The sequence below is a fragment of the Neofelis nebulosa genome, chromosome 8 (assembly GCF_028018385.1).
Source record: "Neofelis nebulosa isolate mNeoNeb1 chromosome 8, mNeoNeb1.pri, whole genome shotgun sequence".
Taxonomy (NCBI): Eukaryota; Metazoa; Chordata; class Mammalia; order Carnivora; family Felidae; genus Neofelis; species Neofelis nebulosa.
The window spans coordinates 103,104,360-103,127,644 of record NC_080789.1 but is presented as its reverse complement, the minus strand read 5'-3'; the positions used below and the strand labels follow the sequence as shown (position 1 = coordinate 103,127,644).

The 23,285-nt window shown below is 47.3% G+C and overlaps 1 protein-coding gene and 1 long non-coding RNA gene across 7 annotated transcripts in view; one reads left to right on the top strand and one right to left on the bottom strand.

Annotated features, from left to right (window-relative positions):
* Window positions 1–397: 397 nt before the first annotated feature.
* KCNA6 (potassium voltage-gated channel subfamily A member 6) overlaps window positions 398–23,285 on the top strand; it is a 45,595-nt gene continuing 22,707 nt past the window's right edge. For 3 of the 5 annotated variants that reach the window (XM_058743954.1, XM_058743956.1, XM_058743957.1), the window contains exon 1: window positions 398–5,275. In XM_058743954.1, coding sequence (XP_058599937.1) covers window positions 530–2,116 — 1,587 coding nt within the window. In that variant the 5' untranslated portion in view covers window positions 398–529 and the 3' untranslated portion in view covers window positions 2,117–5,275. Of the gene's footprint in view, window positions 5,276–19,599; window positions 19,787–23,285 lie in introns of all 5 variants that reach the window. The other 2 variants (XM_058743955.1, XM_058743958.1) reach the window with 2 other exon arrangements.
* Window positions 3,809–21,754, bottom strand: LOC131520149 (uncharacterized). Of its 2 annotated transcripts, none has more exons than XR_009265949.1 (5): window positions 21,374–21,754; window positions 19,137–19,230; window positions 11,633–11,705; window positions 9,451–9,534; window positions 3,809–4,102 (listed from the first exon to the last, which is right to left on the bottom strand). It is a non-coding gene; the product is annotated as an uncharacterized LOC131520149 (long non-coding RNA). The 2 variants fall into 2 exon arrangements; XR_009265950.1 differs by having other exon boundaries at window positions 21,602–21,754.

Here is a 23,285-nt window from a genome sequence, read left to right as displayed (position 1 = left end):
CGGTGCACGCAGGGCGGAGGCCGAGCCCCGCCAGGAGTCTTTGCCGAGCCGGAGGGAGGCGCATCTGGCGCTTCGCTCCCAGCGGCAGCCGGGGGGCTCGAACGGCTGGAGAGCGCAGTGGGAGCTGGGAAGAGCTAACCCGTCCGGGGGGCGGACCCCCGCGTCCCAGAGCCCGGGCTCAGGCACGGCGGGGGACGAAGCCACGCGTCTTCTCGGGCAGCCGGTTTCATGCGCGCCAGTTTGCTGTTCCAGGTATCCCAGTAGGCTGTAGCTGTATCCCAGGCGCGGCTGTCTTGGAGGCGCTGAGCTAAACCCTCTGCGTCCGGGCCCCCTCCCCAGACCCAGCCTTGCAGGGACCGGGGTTTCGGAGCTCTCGGACCCAGCGGCCAGGCCAGATCTAGAGCTCGGAGGAGGGCGAGCCCCACCCTAAACAGAGAGCGCCGCTCTGAGAGCCGGGAAGAGGTGCCGCGCTCCAGAGGTGGTGTCGTGGGCGCCGTCCTAGTGGCGGGGAGCGCACCGCGGAGGGGACATGAGGTCGGAGAAATCCCTCACGCTGGCGGCGCCGGGGGAGGTCCGTGGGCCGGAGGGGGAGCAACAGGACACGGGAGACTTCCCGGAGGCCGGCGGGGGCGGGGGCTGCTGTAGTAGCGAGCGGCTGGTGATCAATATCTCCGGGCTGCGCTTCGAGACCCAACTGCGCACCCTGTCGCTGTTCCCCGACACGCTGCTGGGAGACCCTGGTCGCCGCGTCCGCTTCTTCGACCCCCTGAGGAACGAGTACTTCTTTGATCGCAACCGGCCGAGCTTCGACGCCATCCTCTACTACTACCAGTCCGGGGGCCGCCTGCGGAGGCCGGTCAACGTGCCCCTGGACATCTTCTTGGAGGAGATCCGCTTCTACCAACTGGGGGATGAAGCCCTGGCGGCCTTCCGGGAGGACGAGGGCTGCCTGCCAGAAGGTGGCGAGGACGAGAAGCCACTGCCCTCCCAGCCCTTCCAGCGCCAGGTGTGGCTGCTCTTCGAGTACCCTGAGAGCTCGGGCCCCGCCAGAGGCATCGCCATCGTCTCCGTGTTGGTCATCCTCATCTCCATCGTCATCTTTTGCCTGGAGACCTTGCCCCAGTTCCGTGCAGATGGTCGAGGTGGAAGCAATGGCGTGAGCAGAGACTCCCCAATTTCCAGGGGTAGTCAGGAGGAAGAGGAAGATGAAGATGATTCCTACACTTTTCATCCTGGCATCCCGCCGGGGGGAATGATGGCAGGGGGCTCATCCTCACTCAGTACTCTTGGAGGCTCTTTCTTTACTGACCCCTTCTTTCTGGTGGAGACCTTGTGCATAGTTTGGTTCACTTTTGAGCTCCTGGTTCGCTTTTCTGCCTGCCCTAGCAAGCCAGCCTTCTTCCGCAACATCATGAACATCATTGACTTGGTGGCCATCTTCCCCTACTTCATCACCCTGGGCACTGAGCTGGTGCAGCAGCAGGAGCAGCAGTCAGCCAGTGGAGGGGGTGGCCAGAATGGGCAGCAGGCCATGTCCCTGGCCATCCTCAGGGTGATCCGCCTGGTCCGGGTGTTCCGCATCTTCAAGCTGTCCCGCCACTCCAAGGGGCTGCAGATCCTGGGCAAGACCTTGCAGGCCTCCATGCGGGAGCTGGGTCTGCTCATCTTCTTCCTCTTCATCGGGGTCATCCTCTTCTCCAGTGCCGTCTACTTCGCAGAGGCTGATGATGATGATTCACTCTTTCCCAGCATCCCGGATGCCTTCTGGTGGGCAGTGGTTACAATGACCACGGTAGGCTACGGAGACATGTACCCCATGACGGTGGGGGGCAAGATCGTGGGCTCGCTGTGTGCCATCGCTGGGGTCCTCACCATCGCCCTGCCTGTGCCGGTCATTGTCTCCAACTTCAACTACTTCTACCACCGGGAGACGGAGCAGGAGGAGCAAGGCCAGTATACCCATGTCACTTGTGGGCAGCCTGCACCAGACCTGAAGGCAGCTGACAGTGGACTTGGCAAGCCTGAGTTCTCTGAGACCACTCGGGAACGGAGACCCAGCTACCTTCCCCCTCCGCATCGGGCATATGCAGAGAAAAGGATGCTCACTGAGGTTTGACTGATGCAGGAAGGGCATCAATGAGAAGGACGACACTGAGCAAACAGTCTCAGGCCTCTTTCTCATTCTCCACTCCCTTCACCCGACCTCCAGCCGACTTCCTGACTCCCTCCCCTGCACTCAGTCCAGATACCTGGACTGTCAGCCTTGTTGCTTGATTTCCGCAGCATTCAAGGTTCATCCATCTAAGTGACATTTTTGAAATTCTAACGGTGCCACCGATTCATGCCCATCTTCTGTCATGTGGATGAGATTTCCGTCTGACCTTCCCTCATGACTGTAAATTTTCATGTCTGGGGCTTGGAATTCTCTAGGAACAAAGATGTCAACCGGATGGAGACCAAGCATACCTGGGTCCTATTTCTCTCCTTAGTGTCCTTTGCTTTGGGGCATGCACCTGTCAGCTTCTGGCTAGGTGGTATCTAGCAGAAGCTGGAGGACAGAAACAGTGTTCATCTTTCCGTTTTAGTCCCGTGCCTGTGACACCTGCTAGTCATCCTTCAGAGGACCCTTGGTATAAAGCCTTTAGCTGCACAGCCTCCAGATATGTCATTCATCTTGAATCTTGGAAGGAATTAGAGAAACTACAGTTAAACTTGGCCATTTGGAGGCCATGAGAGTCAGTCCCAGACCAAAGGGGCCAATGGATTCTTCCAGGTGTCCTGGCACGGTGGACATCGGCCTTTGGTCTGCATTCAGTCTTTCCCTCCCCGATTGTCTAGCTTCCAGGAAGGTTCCTTCTCAGAGCCAAATACTCTTTTTGTGCAAGTGCCTTCCTGTGCAGAGGACCTGGAAAGAGGGAACCACAGAGCCAGGAGAAATGGCAACTAGCTTGACGGAGTATCTACAGAGTTAGTATCAGTTAAGCAGCCACTGTCATCTGGGAGGCGTGCAAAGAGGAGCCTTGTTGCAGATGGCAAGTTTGTCTTCTTTGCTTGCCCCCCAACCTTCTCCAGCACCCCACCCTCCTTCTTCCTGGGAATTTGACTTAGGATTGCAGTTGAAGGTTTTCCAAAGCAAACTCCAGCTTACACCTGCAGACAGGTAAAAGCACGCATTGGATGCTAGCGTGGGTTTCTTCCCATTTTATGTGCAATGAAATAGGTTTACAGTAAGGAAGAAACATCATTCCTTTGTTGACAACCTCACCGTTAGAGGTTTATTGCTGAGTCAAGCAAACATTTACCTGGTCTGCCCCTTGAAGATGCAGCTGACCTGCTCTAACTGGTAAGGTAATGTTACCACCGGGACTAAGTCATCCTCTTCCAGCGTGAAACTGCTGCCTTCACCCCCGACCCCCCACTTCCCCTCATTTCTCTCCTGGTAACATTGTCATTTGTTTGTTGCCTTGAAAAACTGTGATGGACTGTTCTGAGCTCTTCTGGGTGCAGTTCAGAAACTGAAAGGACTGTTAACATGTTTTTAATTTTGTATCTATGCTTTAAGACTCTTTGATGAGGATTTTAAAAAAAATTTCTCAAAGAGCAACTTATGAGGAATGGCCTTTTGAGGGTTTTCTTGAGAGACACTGTGGCTCCTGTGAGTGCCAGATCTAAATCTGGATTTTGCCACAGCTTTACAGGGTAACACAGTTCCTCTTTGTGCCTCAGTTTCCCCACCCATTAAATGGGAACATTAATGTCTTCCCCTCCCTACCTCATGGGGAATGTCGATGTACTGGGAAGCTGGGGATGATGCTATGCAAATGTGTGAATTTTAATAAGGGTATTGATTTTTTAGTTCATTAGCCTGTTTCCTTCCGTGTCTCCCAGAGTCAAAAGCTCCCCACAGAGTTGCTGCCTTGGATTCAAAGCCCAAGAGTAGGCCACACTGGGCTATTAACTCCTTAAATCCCTCTTTAACCTCTTGAACTGGGCTTTAGTCTCTCTTCTTACCCTTCAGCAAAGAGGATGCTCTTTAGACAGGTTCAGTGGGATCCTTCCAGGGCCAGAGGCCGCCTTGATTGGGAGTTTGGCTTCTCCAAGCCTGAAATACAGACGAGAGGAGTTCATGACTCCAGTAATCTGCTCTGAGGCCATAAAGTTCCAGTTTTCCAAATTCCTTCAGTTGCTTCTGGCTATTTGGGGAAAGGAGAAGGGCCCACTACAGAGGCAATAGGGATGCTTCCAGTGAGGGTAAATGTTGGAACATGTATGCATGTATCTCTATATGTGTGTATGTGATCATCCTCATCACCATCCCTAATGAAACATTTCCTTTTCAAGTCAGAGCATGCCTGAAAGTAAAGGGTTTGTGGAGAGCTGGGCTCTCCAGGGACTCTGGTTGCCATAGCAACCTTCCAGACTGTTCTCTCTATCTTCTGATTTGGGCAGCAAGTGAGAATGGGAGGCTACAAATTCCCAGTTTCCGAAATGAGAACACCTCCTACATAGTGGTTTAGGGGCTGGTAATGACCAGCAGGATGTGTGACCTTTGGAAAATGAGGGGGATACATACAGCTCCCCCAAACTTCCTCCCTGGACCTTTCTTCCTGGCCTTCCCACCCAGTCATCGAAACTGCCTCATCTCACCCCTGATTCTTCAGAAATCTGAATGCTAAGCAACGGCCAGTTAAACCAATGTCAGTATTATCTCTTTCAAAATGACAAGGGGAGACTTGGAGGGGACACGCTCCCCAAGAGGCGGCCAGGCTGGGCCTTGCCAAGAGTCCTGACAGTTGTGGTCCGTAACAGTATCCTGGAGGTCCCGTCTCCTCAGAGAGAGGCTCCTCCCAAGTCCGAGAGAGACGGAGAGAAATGCCACTTCTTCCTCCCAGGGAATAATCTAGCTCCGTTCCTAGCAGTCTCATAGGTGGCTCTCCTTAAGACATCGAAGAAACACAGAGAGGCTGTGACCTGACCTAGTTTCTGTGAAGGATTTTGCCAAGTGATCCCTCTCTGACTCTGAGCCTCTTTATGTGGATTCTGTGCCCTAATAATCAAGAGAATATGCACCCCGTGCTTCCCAGATGGCTGGGGTGGCGATGTCACAGCTGCTGGCAAAGGCAGGGGTCAGTCCTTCGTTACACCTGACTCGAGCCGGCAGGAGCTCCCAAATGCTTTCCTGGATCTGGCAGGCACAGCGGAGATGTGGAATAGTCCTCCTGCCCTGATCATCCCCAAGGAGAGAGTGGGACAGCTGGCCGCCTTTGCATCTGAGGTAGGTTGTACTGTTGGGGAACTTGGTTCCTGGCTCAGAGCTCTGGGTCAGATCGGAACTGGGGGAGGTGAGCACCTGCATTCTGGAGACTCAGGGCTTTGATTTCCCGTTCCTCAGTGGCCACCTCCCTCTCCTGTGTATTCTTTGTGACTGCATGGACTTCAGTGTCCTTCCTTGGTTTCTGCTCTCTCACTGCTGTCTCCCCAACTCTTTCTAGTCACCTCCTCTTCTCTGCACCTCCCCTTCCTTCTAGTTACTCTCATTTTCTCTGTTTTTTTCTCCCCCCTCTTCTTGTCACGTCTCTCTGACATTTGCCCTTCTGCTGTTTTAATCTCTTCTTCCTTCTATATGTGTCTTTCTATCTCTCTCCTTGTCTCCACCTTTTTAGTGTCTGGGGGCAGCTGTGGCATTTCTGTTGAGATCACACCTTGAACTCTAGGACAGCAGTGATCTGGGGTGTTTGATAAGGAGTCTGTTCTCCAGCTGAAAGATGCCCCCCAGCTTTCCCTGCCACCTCAGTGTACCATCATTTCTTGCCAGGCTGGCCCCTGTGTGTTCAAGTCCTGAACTTACAGAGCAAGATGAGATTGTGCTGGGTTTAGAAAAATGTTTCTGCAGAACTTTCCTGTATCTTCCAAAATAAAAGGAGAAAGAAAAAAGGGGGGGGGGGAAGGGAGAGAGAGAGAGAGAGAGAGAACCTCCAAGTCCCTCAACCTTAAGAAGCTTATAGAAAGTTCAAAACAAAGAACAGTACATATTTTAAAAAAGAAAAAAAAAAGAAAAAGGAGTGCCTGCGTGGCTCAGTCATTTAAGCATCTGACTTTAGCTCAGGTCATGATTTCATGGTTCATGAGTTCAAGCCCCATGTCAGGCTCTGTGCTGATAGCTCAGAGACTGGAGCCTGCTTTGGATTCTGTGTCTCCACCTCTCTCTGCCCCTCCTCCACTCATCCTCGGTCTCTCTCTGTCTCTCAAAAATAAATAAACATTAAAAAAAATTAAAAAAACACAGTAGAAACAGTAGGCTAAATGCAAAAATGAGGATTTAGGATGAAGGCATAAGAGTGGAATTAGCCCAAAACACCTTAATGCAGGAGTGGCCATCATACTGACCTAATTCTTGAAGGTCCCCATAGCGTCCAGCTGTCTGTCTTGCATACTGAAGGCAGAACAAAGCAACGGCGTATATCCCAGGGGTGTGAGGTGCACAGGACGCTCCTTGCCAAGATGGATTAAAATTATCTACCCAGTTTGTAAGGGGAGCTGTGTGTGCTGGAGGAGGTAGGCTATAGGCAGTCCCGCTGCATCAGGACATCGGGGGCTTTTTGGAGGGTAATGGATGTTTTCTAAAACAGGATTATGGTGATAGCTGTATAACTCTATAAATTAACCAAAAAAAGTCATTGGATTGTGGGTCGGGGGAAAGTGGCATGAGGTTGATAACCTGGGAGTTTCACACCTTGGCTGGGAGAATGGTTTGGTTTCTTAAATCTAGAAAGTTAGCATCTCTAAAGATGGACCAGCTTAAATATCCAGGATGGAATGACAGATTTTTTCTTCTGCCACTTGGGGACACTTTAGAGCTTTCATGCAGTTTGCTCCTTTCTACTCAAGTGTGGTGCCAAGAACTGCCTTTTTTTTTTTTTTTAATTTTGACAATCAAATCATTGTGGGATTTACATGCTTTTTCCTTTTTGCTCGAGCAAAAGAAAGGTCAAAGCCATTTTTGGTAAGCGCAGGGCATGATTAGCACATATTGGAATAGGGTAAGTATGTTGGACATTATTCATTACGTAGGACTAAGGCAGTGAACCTGCCCGAGGGGTTCATACTCTGCTGGCAAAACACAAAGAACAAAAACTTCAAAATCCCCACAAACCAAAACCCCCCACCTAGTCTCTGCACCTGTAGACTCAGGATTCCTTAAGAAATTGTACAGGAATCAAGGTTTTATTCTGCCGGCAACCTTTCCACTCTCCTCCCTGACCCTTTACAGCCGCTGTGGGGCCCCCGCAGTCGTTGGTGTTTGGACACCTTCCATCAGCTCACCCTTCTCTGTGGCTGTCTGTCAGACATTGCTCTTCCCCGGCGGCCCTCACTGGGTGCCGTCCTTCCCTCCCCATGGCAGTTCTCATGGGACACCTCTCACTCCTGTTGCTGATCATTCCTTCTCTGCACTGGCTGAGCCCTTGCTCTTGGCAGTATTCCTGTCACCCGGCATCTCTACACAAATGCCAAGAGAGATTCCCAGAGAATACTGTCCTCCTGGGACAATCTGGCTGGAACCTCCATGCCAGCCCTCATCGGGCTTGACTGTGTGCTATTGCCCTGGGAAGTCAAGGTCACTTAGGGAAGGAAAAGAAATCTGTTAATTCTTTAAACCGTAGGGTTTCCTCTCTGCATTCTGCTTTACCCCTGGCAGCCTCGGGTTGCACAGATAGCTTCTGGCAGAATATGGCCTCGGGCTTGGGGCTTTAGTGAGAGAGGGAACTTGCCAGATGCAGGCCACTGGGAGTAAAAGACAGATGGGCTCTGAGTTCTTATGTTACTGTATCTCCCAGTGAACCACCTTCCTGTTCTGGGCTTGAAGTCCCTGTGGGATTGGAGATGGTCATGTCGTGTCCCTTTGCTCTAAACCCTTAGAGAAAGGATTTCACCCTGCTTCTAATCCCCTGGGTACCCTAAGGAGGGAGTGGTCATCTGTTAGTGACCACTTTGGAAGGACAAACAGGGAACTGACTCCCTAGTTCCCAGAACAAAAGAGCAAAAGGGGCCACAAGTATCATTAATACTGGTCTCATCTTGGCTACCACTTAACCTACTTAGGGCCTAGCCCTGGTGAGGTTTATAACAATTTTTTTTTTTTTTTAAACACAACTCTGACCTCATCATTGTTACTGTGAAGGGGATTTTCCCTTAGTCTGTCATGGGCCTCAGCAGACAATCTTTGCCTTCCCCTAGAAAACATCTTGGCACCATAAGCAGCTTCTGCTGCAGGCAGCAGGAAGCACAGACAGACCCCGGCTCTTTGGTGAGAGCAAAACCAACATTTCAAAAGGAAATCGCAGCCACGCAGTCTGCTGGTGCTGCTATTTTTGACATGCTTGCTGTTCTCTCAGGGCTTGACAACCTCTGTCTCCAAGAGACAGACAGACCAGCCCTTGGCAGGAGAGACACTTTGCTTTGAAAAAGAACCTAGGAAGATAGTCTTGTGGCTGGAGGGGGCCAGGAGAACAAGCCATTCCTCCCCTCTCCTCCAGGAAGCTGGGCTCCTGGCCATCAGGGTCTGTGGATCTGAGGCTGGGGCACCATTCTGGCCTGGTGAATCCTTCCTCAACTTTGGTCCTCCCCAATGGGAGTGGTCCTAACACTAATGAGGATGACACCATCCATTTAAGAGCATTTAAAATGCCTTCAGTGCTCTCAAACATCACATCCTATAACAACAAGATTAGGAGCATGGATCCTGGAGCCAGGTATTCTGTGTTCAAATCCCACCTCTGCCATTTGCCTGCTGGGTAACATGGAGCAAGTTCTGAAACTTCTCTGTGCCTCAGTTTCCCATAAAGTGGAGGGAGAGTAATAGTACCGATTTCATGGAGCTGTTTTGAGGATTAAATGAGCTAATAATATACATAATGTCTACGTAATATGTAATAATAGGTACACAGTATAGTGTGTAACAATATATGAACACTCTACAAAGATTGGCTGTTACTATTATCCTACAACAAACAAATGAGGTAGGTAGGCCAGGCATTGTTTTGCTCTGGCAGATAAGACAGTTGAGGCTCAGAGGGCATGTTCAAGGGCACACAACTAATATGTGACCCATGACCCTCAGGGGAGATGTAATTTACAGAACTCAGTGAAGGTCTGATTAATACTAAACAAGAAGAAGAGAAAATGAATTTGTAGCTCCTAAATGTGTATACAGGCTTTTATTTACATGCTAATTTGTCTCTTAAGGGAAAACCAGAAGGTGTCCTATGTATATGTGTGTGTATATATATATCTCATATAGCTATATATATATATATATATATACAGATTTATATATATGCAAATATATATATGTGGGTGTAAAGATGGACAGGTTTCCCCAGCTATCCAAAAATAGAGCATTTCTATGAAAGCTTTCATAAGCCAAATGAAGTAAAGCAAAGAAACAATTACCATTTCTTAAAAGCAAAAATCCTCTTCAGATTTCTTTGGGATAGTGAGATCAGGCACCAGCATAGGTCTTTAGTAAAAGCAAACCTGTATATATGTTAAAAAGAAAAAAAAAAAAAGGAAAGTGGTTTAAAGAGAACTTTCAGATAGCAGGGAAAACCTGATGTTCTTTCTATAGACCCCTCCTCATTGTCACCACTGCTTTCCGCCCTCCCCATTTTAATAACTCCATTACAGCCTTCCTCACACACTTCCTCCGCATCTTCCTCCTTGGGACAAATGCAGGGTCCCACAGTTAGCCCTGAGGCCAGAACACATAAGTCAGACTGCAGCTCAGTTTTCTTGTACTGTTCTAGTGGCCCTCACAATCCCACCTCTCCCGGTCCTGTCTTCAGCAGCTCCCTTTTTCCCCAGCCATCTTCATGACTGACTGTACACCACCCCCACCACCACTTTGCAGGTGGTAACACCCTGTAACATTCCTAGGGTGTTCTCCAGCTTCCCTTTCCTCCTTTTAGGGGGAGGAGACAGGAGGTCTTAGAGTGGGGAGAAGCTAGCCCCTCCTACTCCTGTGAGTCCGAATTTGCTTCCACTGCAGTTCTCTCTGGGGGTCCTGGACTGAGGCCAGAATGCTCCACTCACCCTGTGCTCCCTCCCACAGCCACGCCAGCTTGCACAGGGAACCTGGCCCAGGGCAGAGCAATGGGACTGCCTCCTCACTCCCTATTCTGACTTCTTGGCTTGCTTGCCTTTGGAGGTAGAGAACTTGCCTCTGAATCACCATTATTAGCTGCACCTCATTTAACCTCTACAGTTTTGTCATCTGCAAAATAAGAGAGCTAATTCCACTTGCCTCACACAGTTGTTGAGAGGCTCAAACAAGAGGCACGTTAAAGAGGTTAGTGGGAAATAAACTCTCAGCGGAGCACGGCTGAAGGGGCCCCAGTGACACTGAACAGCCACCAGGGAGTGGGGCTAAAACCACCTGTACTCTCAAAGAAAGGCAGGATCCCTGCTGACTTCAGTTCTGTTCTCTGAAACAAACATTGAAATGAAATATGATATAAAAAATAGACTCGTGGTAGCTAGCTATTTTATCCAGAAGGCTCTTTGCCTGAAGCAGTCACAGCAGAATCTGTTTAAATAATTGCACTTAAGATGTGATTTAATATATAGGAATGTAATCTGAATGTATCTTGTAAGAATAGAATGGATATACCAGTAATATTTTTTCCAGCCAAGGTAGATAATCCTTCCCGGGAGCACCAGAGCATTGGAAACGACAATACTGAGGGTCGCAGGGGGGGAACAGGAGTGCTAGGAGGGGCCCTAAATGCTCCTCTTTGTGAAGGAGAAGGCTGATGCGGACAAATGGAACAATTAACCTATGATCACAGGCAGTTCAGAGCATAACTGGGTCTAGGACTCACATTTTCGAACTCCACCACTGGTATATTTTTCTGTGGAAAAATGGAAACGTAAGGATTAAACTTAACCAATTGTATTCATTTCCCACCCAACCAAACTCCTTAGCACAGCTGTCCATAGGAAGTGGAATTAAGTGCTTTTTAATTTCATCTCTCTCTTCCCTGACTTTCCGAGGTACAGAGGCAGCTGGCCTAACTAGAGAAATTCTTCATCAGATAACCAGCTCCTGGATTTGTAAGGAATGAATGACTAAAAATTGTTACTCTATTAAGTACAAAAGGTATTTTCACACAGGGCAAAGACAGGCTCATGCATAGGCACTGGCCTGGGCAGCCAGGCCCTGAGCTTTTAATCTTACCAAGAGGCTCTATGTAACCTTTTAGGGCTATACTTTTAATGTTAAATTTAGTGACTGGGCTGCAGGAAACTGTCACAAATTGGAAGTCAGGAAAGCAGGAGGTTATTGGAGACTTCTGTATTTTAAAGAGAAAAGAAGAGGGGCGCCTGGGTGGCTCAGTCGGTTAAGCATCCGACTTCAGCTCAGGTCATGATCTCGTGGTTCCTGAGTTTGAGCCCTGCGTCGGGCTGTGTGCTGACAGCTCAGAGCCTGGAGCCTGCTTCTGAGTCTGTGTCTCCCACTCTCTCTGCCCCTCCCCCACTCATGCTCTGCCTCTCTTACTCTCAAAAATGAAAAAAAAAGTTTAAAAAAATAAAAAAATAAACAGAAAAGAAGGCACGCAAAAATTGAGCATCTTACCCAGGAGTGCCGATTTTCTGATGACCTAGGAAACAGAGATCTGCTTCTAGATCCTTCCCTGTACTTTGTTGTCCTGGGAGAGAAAGAGAAGTCACTGTTGGTTACAGATGCCTTTTATAAATCACTAGTGTCAGGAAGAACAAAGTTTCCAGAAGCCATAGTGGCTGAGCCATAAATCAGACAGGCGCTCCCCAGCTGCTTTAAGGCAATTTGGCATTGCTGGAAGGAGAGAGAAATCTGGCATAATGGGGAAAAGAGTTTGTGTCTCTTGTAAGACTGCTGCTCTCTGTGCTTCGGGGGAGGGATCACATTCACCCAGGAGCAGCACACACGTGTGTGCGTAGCGGACCCAGGCTCTCACACACACCCGCCCCCCCCGCCCCCACCGACACACACACTCAGCCACACTCCAGGCCTGGTAGTTGCCCTCAGCTTCTCTGGAGCTTTGTTTGGTTTTCATTTTATACGCTTAATTTTTTTTTTTTTGCACCTGCAACCCTCTGGTAGATGGTTTTATAACCTTGCAGAATTCCAAATAACAATCCCAGAGTACCTAACCTAAAACTGTGCAGGTTGTTCCTCATAATAGGTCCTCAGTCAGTGACTTGTGGATCACATATGATTCAGTGTTAAGAAATAACTGGATATGCAATTTTATCTCAATAAAACTGGGAAAAGATACAATAAATATTGGGAGATTTCACATGCAGACTTTGACTTTTGTTTTCTTTTGAAAAGTCAAAGGTCTGGTCTTGATGATCTTGCATTTCAGCCTTCCACCAGCTGAGTGAGCTGCCCCCTTCAGAAGGGGAGTGGGTTCTCTTTTGTTCAGTGCCCTCTGAGTGCCACTCAGTGCCCAGTGGCCATCTGTCATTTTTGTTGTGCCCACGGCATTGTTTTCCTTCTAGGTGGGAAACATTTCCTATGTGTGCGTTTCTACTAAGGGCACTACGCCCCCAGCCCACTTCATCTGGTGATCCCATGGATGCCGGTGCATGACCCCTCTTGAAGCCTTCCTGCATGATCTCATTGAACTGAGTCGCAGTGTACTGTTAGAAGGGAGTGGGGGTAGGTGTGGTTATTGGGAACAGAGTGAAAGCCGAAGCGAGGGCTGGCAGCCTATGGAGGAGGCAGTCACGACTCCAGACGAGAGACAGAATTGGGTGGCTGCTTGGAGAGAAGGGACCTTGCAGGAATCAAGAACGTGCTAAGTTATGTTCTCTGTCCAATTAAGTGGGCAAGGAGAAGTGTGATGCAATTAAGGATTTCCATCTACAATTATTAAAATACACACACACACATACACACAACCCCAAAAAGTCAAACATCGGTGTTTTGGTATTTCTGATTTGAAGCCAGCTGCCTACTTCTGTGATGTCAGATAATGAAACATCACTCTGTTCGTGCTGGCTGGCACTGAGCATTACGAGTCAGGGCTCATCTGGCTTTCCTGGGTAATAGTTGGCCACCAGCCATGGGCTCTGCATTAGTGGCACATTGTGAAGCCCATGGTCACCCCCAGATCCTTTCTTTCCTCCCTTCCTAGACTCTTCTCTGTCAGTTTCAGCTCTTAGGTAGACTCCCCTGTCTGTGAGCTTATCGGCCCAAAGTGAGCTGACCATAGAGTTGGAACTATGTCCAACATTATTATATTGGGAGAGAGGTAAGAAATGTTCTCCTCTTTTCCTTGCTTTACTTCTTATTTCATCAAAATGTTTCAGGGCCAGAATTCAAGTGGGGAGTGTCAGTAGCAATTTCAGCTAGAGATAGCGCAAAATCCTTAGGGTCCCAGGAGTGAAGCAGATTTCATGTTGGCCATGCCTTACTGGGGACAGCTTTCACTTCTGAAGACCCAAATTTAAAAGGATTCTATGAACTTGCCACCACCCTCCTCCCATACTGCCCTTTCTAGGAGCACAGGAAAAATTCAATCAGGTGGGTTAAAGGAAATCCATCAAGGGCCTTCCATCATAATGCCTGTCTGCCTCATCATTTCCAATAGATGTTCTGAAAAGTTGTTTTTGTCATGACTGTGTATGTGTGCGTGTGTGTGTAAAAGTAATAGAATCACTTTCCTATCAGAGGTGATTTTAGGCAGGGGCCCTTTCACGTTTAAAAGAAATTGAGGCACCTTGGTGGCTCAGTTGGTTAAGCATCTGACTACAGCTCAGGTCATGATCTCACAGTTCATGAGTCCAAGCCCTGCATCAGGCTCTGTGATGACAGTTCAGATCGTGGAGCCTGCTTTGGATTATATGTCTCCCTTTCTCTCAGTCCCTCCCCCACTCATGCTTTTTGTCTCTCCCTCTGTCTCTCAAATATAAATAAAAATATTAAAAAAAAGAAAAAACATCACAGAATATAGTTAAACTTAAAAGAAAATATATGGTCTATAGAAAAAAATGCACTTAAATTAGTTTATGGCATACTTCATACAACTGTAATTCTGTCTGCTAGTGGAAGGACAGAGGATGCTGTGGTATTAGAAATGGTGGGGATTTTGGACCAGATTTGAGAAAGAGCTTTTTTATTCACTGGAGGAACTAGGGGATATTTTTCAAAACACAAGTTCAAAAGTGGGAACTCTATCAAACTCTGTTACAATTTTCTCATTTCCTTGCTGCATTTCTGACTGTCTAGATGATGAATTTCCAAGTATATAGCATTGTATCTCCCATACCTACAGCCGTTTCAGCTGAGAAAGGATGGGAGAAATGAGGCTGTGGCCCTAAGTCCCTTGTGTCTCTCTATAACCATGTGGGAAGGGGTGTTGATGGCAGTCACCTCAGGAGTCAGCACCCAGGGCTGCCACCCTGTCTGTGTAACTGTGTGGCCTGGGAACCTATCTGAGCCATGGTTCTCTCCTCTGTAAGATCAGGCCATTGATAGAACATCCCTCATGGTGGCCAGTGGGGTTAAAGGAGATGATGCTAATAATGAGCATTGCAGGTCCTGGTATGTAGTATGCATTCAATAAAAGTAGGTTATTTTTTCCATGGTCTCTTTCTCTTTGGCCCACTTCAGCACTATGCTTACTGAAGCATAGTCAGGGCCTCTAAAAATTGCCCAACCTTTAGAAGTAATTAGAACCACTCAAAGCTCATGTAAATCTAGGTCTTCAGGAAATATATGTGCAATAGTTTCTGTCACTTTGTAGATTTGGATTTCCTGACCATGATTCAGGTAGGTAATTATCCAATACTTGGTTGGAACACAGGCAACTCATATAACAGAGGCTTAATACCCCCTTAGACAGAACACTGCTTCCCTGCTAAAACAAGGCAGCGAAGAGAATACTCAGTGGTTCTGATAATCCCTTTAGAAAGAATATAAGCAGGGGCGCCTGGGTGGCTCAGTTGGTTGAGCGTCCGACTCTTGATTTTGGCTCAGATCATGTTCTCGTGGCTTGGGAGATTGAGCCTGGTTTTGGGCTCTGTGCTGACAGCATGGAGCCTGCTTGATATTCTCTCTCTCTCTCTCTCTCTCTCTCTCTCTCCTCTACCCTTTCTCTCTCTCTTTCTTTCTAAAAAAAAAAACATAAGCAAAATCCTGGGAAGCAGTGAGAATTTCCAACACACTTAGAAATTAACTGGAACATCAAATAACTGAATGTAGAAAGATCATGTGGTTCAGCTACTCACTTGCCTGACTTTTGGGCTTGCCTTGAGTGAAAGAATGAGCTGAAAGGAGACTGCACAAGAACCCAGGAAGGTTTCCTCGAGTGCTGAACAGGCCCATAAATATGCCTTTCATGATGCATTTGGGGTTGACCTTCTTCAGAATTATAACACAAGCCAGTGGAAAATATGACTTGATTTATAGATAATGTCTTTCTTTACATACAACATTTCAGGAATGCATTTAATTTGCAAGGAAGTCAGCTGAACTCAATGATGTATAAGTAGAGACTAAGACAAGATGACATACACAAACTGAGCAGGCAGTGGCTTCCAAAAGTCAAAGAATCCATTACTCTGTCCTGCATTAGGAAAAGTCCTTCATTATCCCAGGCCTATTCTGAAACCCCCCCACAATCAGGGGATGGGAGGGAGAGAGACTTCCAGGGATGTTGTAGGGTTGTTTTTCTCCTATCTCAGTTACACATGTGCTGCTGTACTTTAAACTTCCTTCCCACTATTTTGTACCAACTGAGATGGATACTCAACTGACCATATTACCTAGAATAACTCCTTATGCCAGAGTTCCTCAAATGTGATATGCAGAGTATTAGCCCTCCACAGCATTCCCATGGAAAAATAGTCCCCAGCTACTACGTACCTGCTTCTTGGAGATACACAATACATGGGATTGTAAGATTAAAGGCCCGGAGAAATCTTGTAGTGAATAAAACTATTTCATCTGTTAAACCAGTGTTGTTCAAATTATTTTTACTGTAGTATCTCCACCCCCTTTCTGGGGGGAACTTCTATTCACATCCTACAAAAATTGTAATCCAAGGAATAAATTTTGAGAAACTCAAAGACATCTGAAACTCCTTATGAGTTTCAGTCCATGGAACTTCAGCCCTTAAAGGATTTCTTGAATGGACCATTTTGTGGCCTCTTGTCAACCTTCTGAAAGTTCTCCACACTCCTTTTGAGTCATGCAGATACATACAGAATCAATGTTTTGATAGGGCTCTGAACCATGTGAGAGAAGATACCTCCCCTTTGCTGACCTTCCAACCTTCTTAAATAGGAGCCTTTGAGAAGAATAACTGTAAAATTTGGTCTTATTGGTTCAATTTAGAGTTTCTGTTCTATTTGCTGCAAATGTCCACACTTGAGATGCACTTCTCCAGATTGATAGCTTACTGATGGCATTGCCTTGTGGTGTAACAGCCCAAGTTCTATGCACATCGTTAATAAAACTGAAGATTATAATGTGTGTCTCTACAAATGCTTTTCTAACTTAAACTAGAACTTTTCATAAAACATTCAAGCATGCCTCTGCTAATGATCATATTTAAAATATCTTATTCACAATCTGAACAAGACTAAAAAAAAAAATACTAGTAGTGAGCTCTAAGAACCCAGGCTCCTCAGTCTTTTTTCCTGTTTCCCTAAATATTTTTTTCAAAGTATTCTCCCAAGGTGCTTCAGGTGCTGGTGCCTCCAGTTGGACCCCGTTCCTCCAGTGCTGGGACTTCAGTCCTCTGGGCACCTGCTAGGTGCCACCAAGGGCTCTTACCTTTGACTCTATTCATTCCAGGAAAGGTCTGATGCTCACTGTCTACTCCTCCACCACCTGGCCCAGGACTACAGTCCTTCCTCCATGGGTTGATTCCTTTCTGTGTTTAGAGGTAAAAGGAGAGAGGATGTAGGTGCTCTTGACCTGTTGTTACCTTTGTACCCGTTGTTCCTTTTCTGGACATTTGTGGGCTGTGAGGAGTGCCTGCTAGCCAGTTATTTCTTGCATCTTTAAATCTTTAAATCTGCTGAAAGTTTGAACAAGTGGACTGTGGAGAAGGTGGGCATTTCATCCAGTTCTGGGTCTGTCACTGACCCGCTGTGTGACCCTGAGCAAGTCGCCTGTCTGGCACTCAGCACATGGCAGCTATTAGTATTATTCTCTCGTCCAGTGTCTTTATCTGTAACATGAGATAGTTGGATTAGACAATTTTTGAGTCTTTGCTTGAAAATTCTGTGGGCGTCTATCTTATTCATTAAATGTACAGCTGGTCCCCTTGATAACTTGGCAAACTTTATTGTTTGACTTTTGCCACGGGAATGATCTTTTAAAAAGAGAGCCGGAGTTACTAAATTTCAACTGTATCTAGACTCAATGAATTTCAGGGTTCACCCACTCCATCCTCTTATTTTACAGACAGATTTCAGAACTTACCACTTACAAATATACTGAGCAGGTTACAGCAGACTTTTAGAAGAGATATGCTAATTTTTATGTAATGTCGAATGGGATAAATCTCTTCCCTCTGCTTTTCCTCCTTCCTTCCTTCTTTCCTTCCTGCCTTCCTATTTTTCTTCGATGAGCTTTTAGTTATTAAGTGCTTCCAGATCTTTTTTATTTCAAAGTTGCAAAATAAACATTCCTCGGTTTTGGCTGTGTCAAGTATCTTGGCATTATGATTGGAAAAATGTTGGGCATGCAAAGGCACTTCTATATTAAGGAGAAGCAGGGGGGAAATGAAGACCAGCAGGGGTGCTAACTAGTATTATCTGGGTCTCTGGCTCCCCATTTACCAAAGGAGCCTGTAAAGAAGACAAGGGAAAGAAAAGTTGGTACAATTCTTTGGTATCCTTAGACAAAGTAGAAGCTGACTTTGTCATTTCTGGGAAAGTGGTAGTGACCCTAAGGGCAGGTGCTGGATTATATGCTGGCCCCACTGTGCTGTGCAGTGGCTCTGGATAGAAAGGTCTTGGTTGGATAGAAAGTGCCCAGCTCTGCCCTACCAGCTCAGCCTTGGGAGCTAGAGCTACACAACCAGACCAGGGTTCCCCTTGTGCCGGGTCCCTGTCCTGCATGGCTGTGCTGGGTCCCAGTCTTGCATGGCTGCATTGGTCTTGGTGCTTTTTGGTGTTTGGTTATCATGTTCATTCCATTTAGCTTCCCTTGCTATTGCTAGTGCACCAGATGAAGCAGCAGAACCCTGGACAGGGATAGAAAGCCTGTGTGGGCTCCTAATGCACTGTTTGGCCTTGCACAAATTGCTTGAAACATTTTATTTTCTGACTTTTTTGTTCACTATGGAAAAGCATACAAGTCAGAAACATGTAAAGAAGAAAATAAAAGGTCCCATAAATGCCACAGCCAGAGACATTCAGTATCGGCCTGTTTGCAGTTTCTCTTCTAGATTAGCTCTGTCTCTGTATCTATATCTCTATAGAGGTCATATTATATTTCATTAAAAAAAATCCCTCCTATATGGGGCGCCTGGGTGGCTCAGTCACTTGAGCATCTGATCTTGATTTCTGCTCAGGTCACGATCCCAGGGTTGTAGGATCGAGCCCCACATTGGACTCCACCCTGAGCATTGACCCTGCTTAAGATTCTCTCTCCCTCCCTCCCTGTCTCTGTGTCTCTCTCTGTCTCCCCCACTCTTTCCCTCTCTCCCACTGCCCTTATCCCCAACTCATGCACTCTCTCTTTCTCTCTCTAAAAAAAAAAACCTCATATATCTCTAATATTCTCATGCAATACATCATATAGATACACCATATTTGTTAACCAGCCCCCTACTGTTGGACATTCAGGTTTCTGTTCTAAATGATGCTACAGTGACTATTTTTAGTGTGGATATCCATCCACATTCATGATTATTTCCTTAGGTTTTATTCCTACAAGAGTCATGAACAAATGGAGCAAATCATGTTCTAGACCCCAGTTTCCTTACCTATAATAAAGCAGCAGCATAAACAACAATTATAGCAGCACTTGCCCAGCATATCATTTGCCAGCCTGTGTCTAAGAACTTTACATGTCCTAACTCATTTAATCTCCACGGCAGTCCTGTGCATATCTCTCCTTCAGAGAGGTGGCTTACCCAAAGTGGCACAGCCGGTCAGTAGCAGGGTAGGATTTCAACCCAGGCAGTCTGGCTCGCAGTCCTTGGTCTGAATGGCTGTGCTCATATGTCCCTGTGAAAGAAAAGTACTAGACCCAGCAATCCTTAAGCCACCTTTCCTCCTAACATTAGCTGCATTATTCTGTTCTACACTAGCAATGTGCCCAGATGACAAGGTTGCCTGGTAAGAGTTGGCTGGCTCCTTAAGTCCTCTTCATCTGCCCATTTGAGTGCCTGATGAGGTTGGGGTCTCTATGTGTGAGTGGGTGTGAGTTTGTGTGTATATGTGTGTGTGTGTGCTTATATAATCTTTGGAATGGAACAGAGTCAGAAAAGACAGCATAAAACAAGAAAGCCTGAACAATATATTGGCAAAACAATAAAACACGGGTAATCCCTGCTGTAGTTACAGATAACATCATGGTTTCCTCTTTTTCTTAAGGTTCTCAGGCTCTTTGGTTGGGAAATTTGTCATTTCGTCATTGGACTGTCACCTCAGTGCAGCAGGGACAAGATTGGATGTGACTGTCTAGCACAACTCCATCCCAGAAGCACATGTTCGCACATACTATCTGAGGGGCACTTCCCCTCTCCGAGCTGCTATGCCTGCACTGTAAAAACATCGCTGGGTATGATTTTTCATTCTGTAGGGAAGGAGATAGTTGACAGACTCATCACTGGAATGACGTATCCATGCTGCTTTTATTGCTTGCCCAATGTAGAGATTGCCAGGCCTCCTTGGGATTCTGACTGAGTAGATCTGGGAGAAGCTGGGAGTCTGCCTTTATAAAACATGTGCTCCAAGAAATTACCTTCAGGAAGTTTGGGAAATCTTAGGTAGTGGGGCTCAAACTTCACAGGACATCAGAACCCCAGAGAAGATTTTATAAAAAAAAAGTACCACTTCCTGGGGGTGCCTGGGTGGCTCAGTCAGTTAAGCATCAGACTCTTGGTTTCCACTCAAATCATGGATCTCACAGTTCGTGAGTTTGAGTCAGGCTCTGTGCTGACAGTGTGGAGCCTGCTCAGGACTCTCTCTCTCTCTCTCTCTCTCTCTCTCTCTCTCTCTCTCTCACCCTTTACCCCACCCCTGCTCATCCTCTCTCTCTCTCTCTTTCAAAATAAATAAACTTAAAAAAATACCACTTCCAGTCCCCTCTGCTGTCTTGCCCCTCTCCACCCCCAGTTTGAATAATTGATCTAGGACGGGGTCCAGGTGCAACATTAAAAAAAAATGATTATTTATTATTTTTGAGAAAACGAGAGAGCGCACACACATACAAGCAGGGGAGGGACAGAGAGACAGAGGGAGACAGAATCTGAAGCAGGCTCCAGGCTCCCAGCTGACAGCAGTGAGCCCTTGCAGGGCTCAAACTCACAAACCATGAGATCATGACTCAAGCCAAAGTTGGACACTCAACCAACTGAGCCACCCAGGTGCCCCTAAGTGCAGCATTTTTAAAAAGCTTCTCAAGAGACTGTAGTGTGTATCTGGAGTTGGGAACTGCTAGTTTAAGAAATTCTGGCAAGAATAATTTTACACCTTTCCATTGAAGTGCACTTCATACTTTACAGATGGCTTTCACAAGTGAGCAGCATAACAATGCACTACAGTCAGTAGGGCAGGCATTTGTATGCCTGTCCTTGGCCCGGAGACGGTGACTGAGTTGCCCAAGTGTGCACAGCTTCTCCCTCGGTCAGCAGCAGCTGTTCTCTGCCCAGCCCAGGCCAGTCCTGCCAGGCCCTCCAGGAGGGGGCAGCTTCCCCTCTCCTGAAGATCTTCCAGGACCAAGTTTTCTTAGCTTCCATCAGCCTTCTCACCTAGTGTGGATGCTGGGGAGGCTCTTTCTGTTCATTCTCACCCACATCCCTTCTACTGCAGCCGCTCTTCTTTCTCACAAAGCCTCCATGTGAAATGTACAGCTACGTTTTCTTCCCCTCCCAAGCTTCGTCCCGCTAAAGCGTTGGATAATGGCTCCGAGAAACAGAAGCCTGGGGACCTGGACAGTGCATGTCACCCACAGCAGTCTGACCTCAGCCTCCCATGTAGCTGGCAGGTTCTGGGAAGCCACATCCACAATCAGCTGCCTCGGGGATGCATTCCCTTCTCCCCAGATGGCACCTGCCATCCTGAGTTCTCACATTCACCCCCAAAGCTTCTCTACCCTGCACCTACCCACCCTTCCATCCCCCACCCCAACAGCCTTAAAGCCCACCTGAGTCCTTCCTGTGAGGCTGCTCTGAGGGCCAGAGGCCCTTGCAGTGGTGAGTCCCCACTCTGGACATCTGGCTGATCGGAGCTCAAGGTAGAGCAGGGAGAGAAAACATAGCCAGGTAACTGCCCCTCCACTGTTCTCCACCCAGCAACCAACTATTTGCTCAAACTCTCCGGACTCAAACCAAAGACTCTGGCTGCCCTTTACTCTTCCTCCTCTTGTTCAAACCTTTTCCCTTGCATAGGCTGTGTCCTGGAGCGGCTCCCAGCGACTGCAGGCTCTCTGTGTCAGGATCCTGCAGCCTCAGTACCAGGGATGCTGGCTGCGGGGGCGGGGGAGAAGGCGGGGTTTTGTCTTAACAGCAATGCGGGTGTAAATGCCCTGCCTAGTTCCCTTTGCCTAACCTATTCAGCAGCCTTGTGACTGAGGTGAAGCCTCCACCCCTCAGATTCCTGCAGCAATCTTGTGTTTCCCTCTGTCAGGGCCTGCCCACTGCTGGTTGTTAGCTGATTTAAGGGGTTGGTGTGGAAGGTCAATCGATGTCCTCAATGACATTTGATCCCCTTGGACTGATTTTCAGGAAAGGCACATTCTCTGCTAACAGGGCTGGCCCCCTCCTCTTAGACAACAGCCCTATATGGATTTTCTGCCCCATCAGAGGATTTGGAAGAAAGGGAGAGGACATGGGATGAACAAGCTTTCCTTTTTCAAACCAAGGGAAGCAGTGGTGAAGTTTCCCATGGTTGGGAACGACCGGCTTGGTGAATCATTACCGTTCTGGTTGGACATCATCAGATCGAATGGTTATGAGAAGGTTGAAGAGTCCTTTACAGTTGCCCCTTTATCTGTCCCATTGTCACCCACAAGGCCGAGGCTCCAACAGCTAAGTCAATATTCTTGGACCCTTGACACGGCGGATTGGGGGAGGTTTGGATCTGAACCAACCTTATCCTCATTCCTAGAAACTGTCAGTAAAGGGAGATCAGTCTAGGCTAGCTTCTCTATGGAAGAGATGGAAAACCTCCAACCATGGGAACTGGAAGGGGTCTGATCTATTATATAAATTGACTTTCTTATTTTATAAATAAAAAAAAAAGAGAGAAATCATGTGATTGAGCCAAGACTACAGGGCTGTTATGGCTGTTATGGCTACTTCATTCCAGAGCTGTCTTTTTTTTAAATGTTTATATATTTTTGAGAGAGAGAGTGTGAACAGGGAAGGGACAGAGAAAGAGGGAGACACAGAATCCAAAGCATGCTCCAGGCTCTGAGCTGTGAGCATGGAGATCGACATGGGGGCTTGAACCCATGAACCGCAAGATGGTTACCTGAGCTGAAGTCAGAAGCTTAACCGATTGAGCCACCCGGGCGCCCCCACAGAGCTGGTTTGAAGTCCAAAGTGTTAATTCACTGACTCTCTTGACTAGGGGATACCTCTACAACTAATCCCCTATGAAAGCTTATGTTCCACTGACACTTTGAAGAAATCCTAGTAGTTAAGCCCTGCATGGGAGCTTTGTGGGGAGCCCCCAGACTTTGGCATCGAACTGACCTAGGTTCGAATCCTGAGTTTTCCACTCACTAACATCAGGACTATGGTACGTTTCCTACTCTCTTGAGGCCGGTATTCTTCAATTGCAAAATAGGAATCATTATATTTATTTCAGAGAAATATTGTGAGGGTTTTCTAAAGTGGATAACATGTGCTTAGCACATAATCATTGTTCAGTAAGAGAAAGATGGCTTCTTGGCCAAAATACAGACTTCTTCCCTCCTTCTCTGTGCTCTAATTCTGAAGCTGATTTTCAGAATTATTTAGTGCTTGCATGCTTGTAGCTGGGAGAACAGAGGGCTTCCTTTTGCCTTTTCTCCAGACTCCAAGGGGGGTGGCCCTGCACAGAGCCTGGGTATC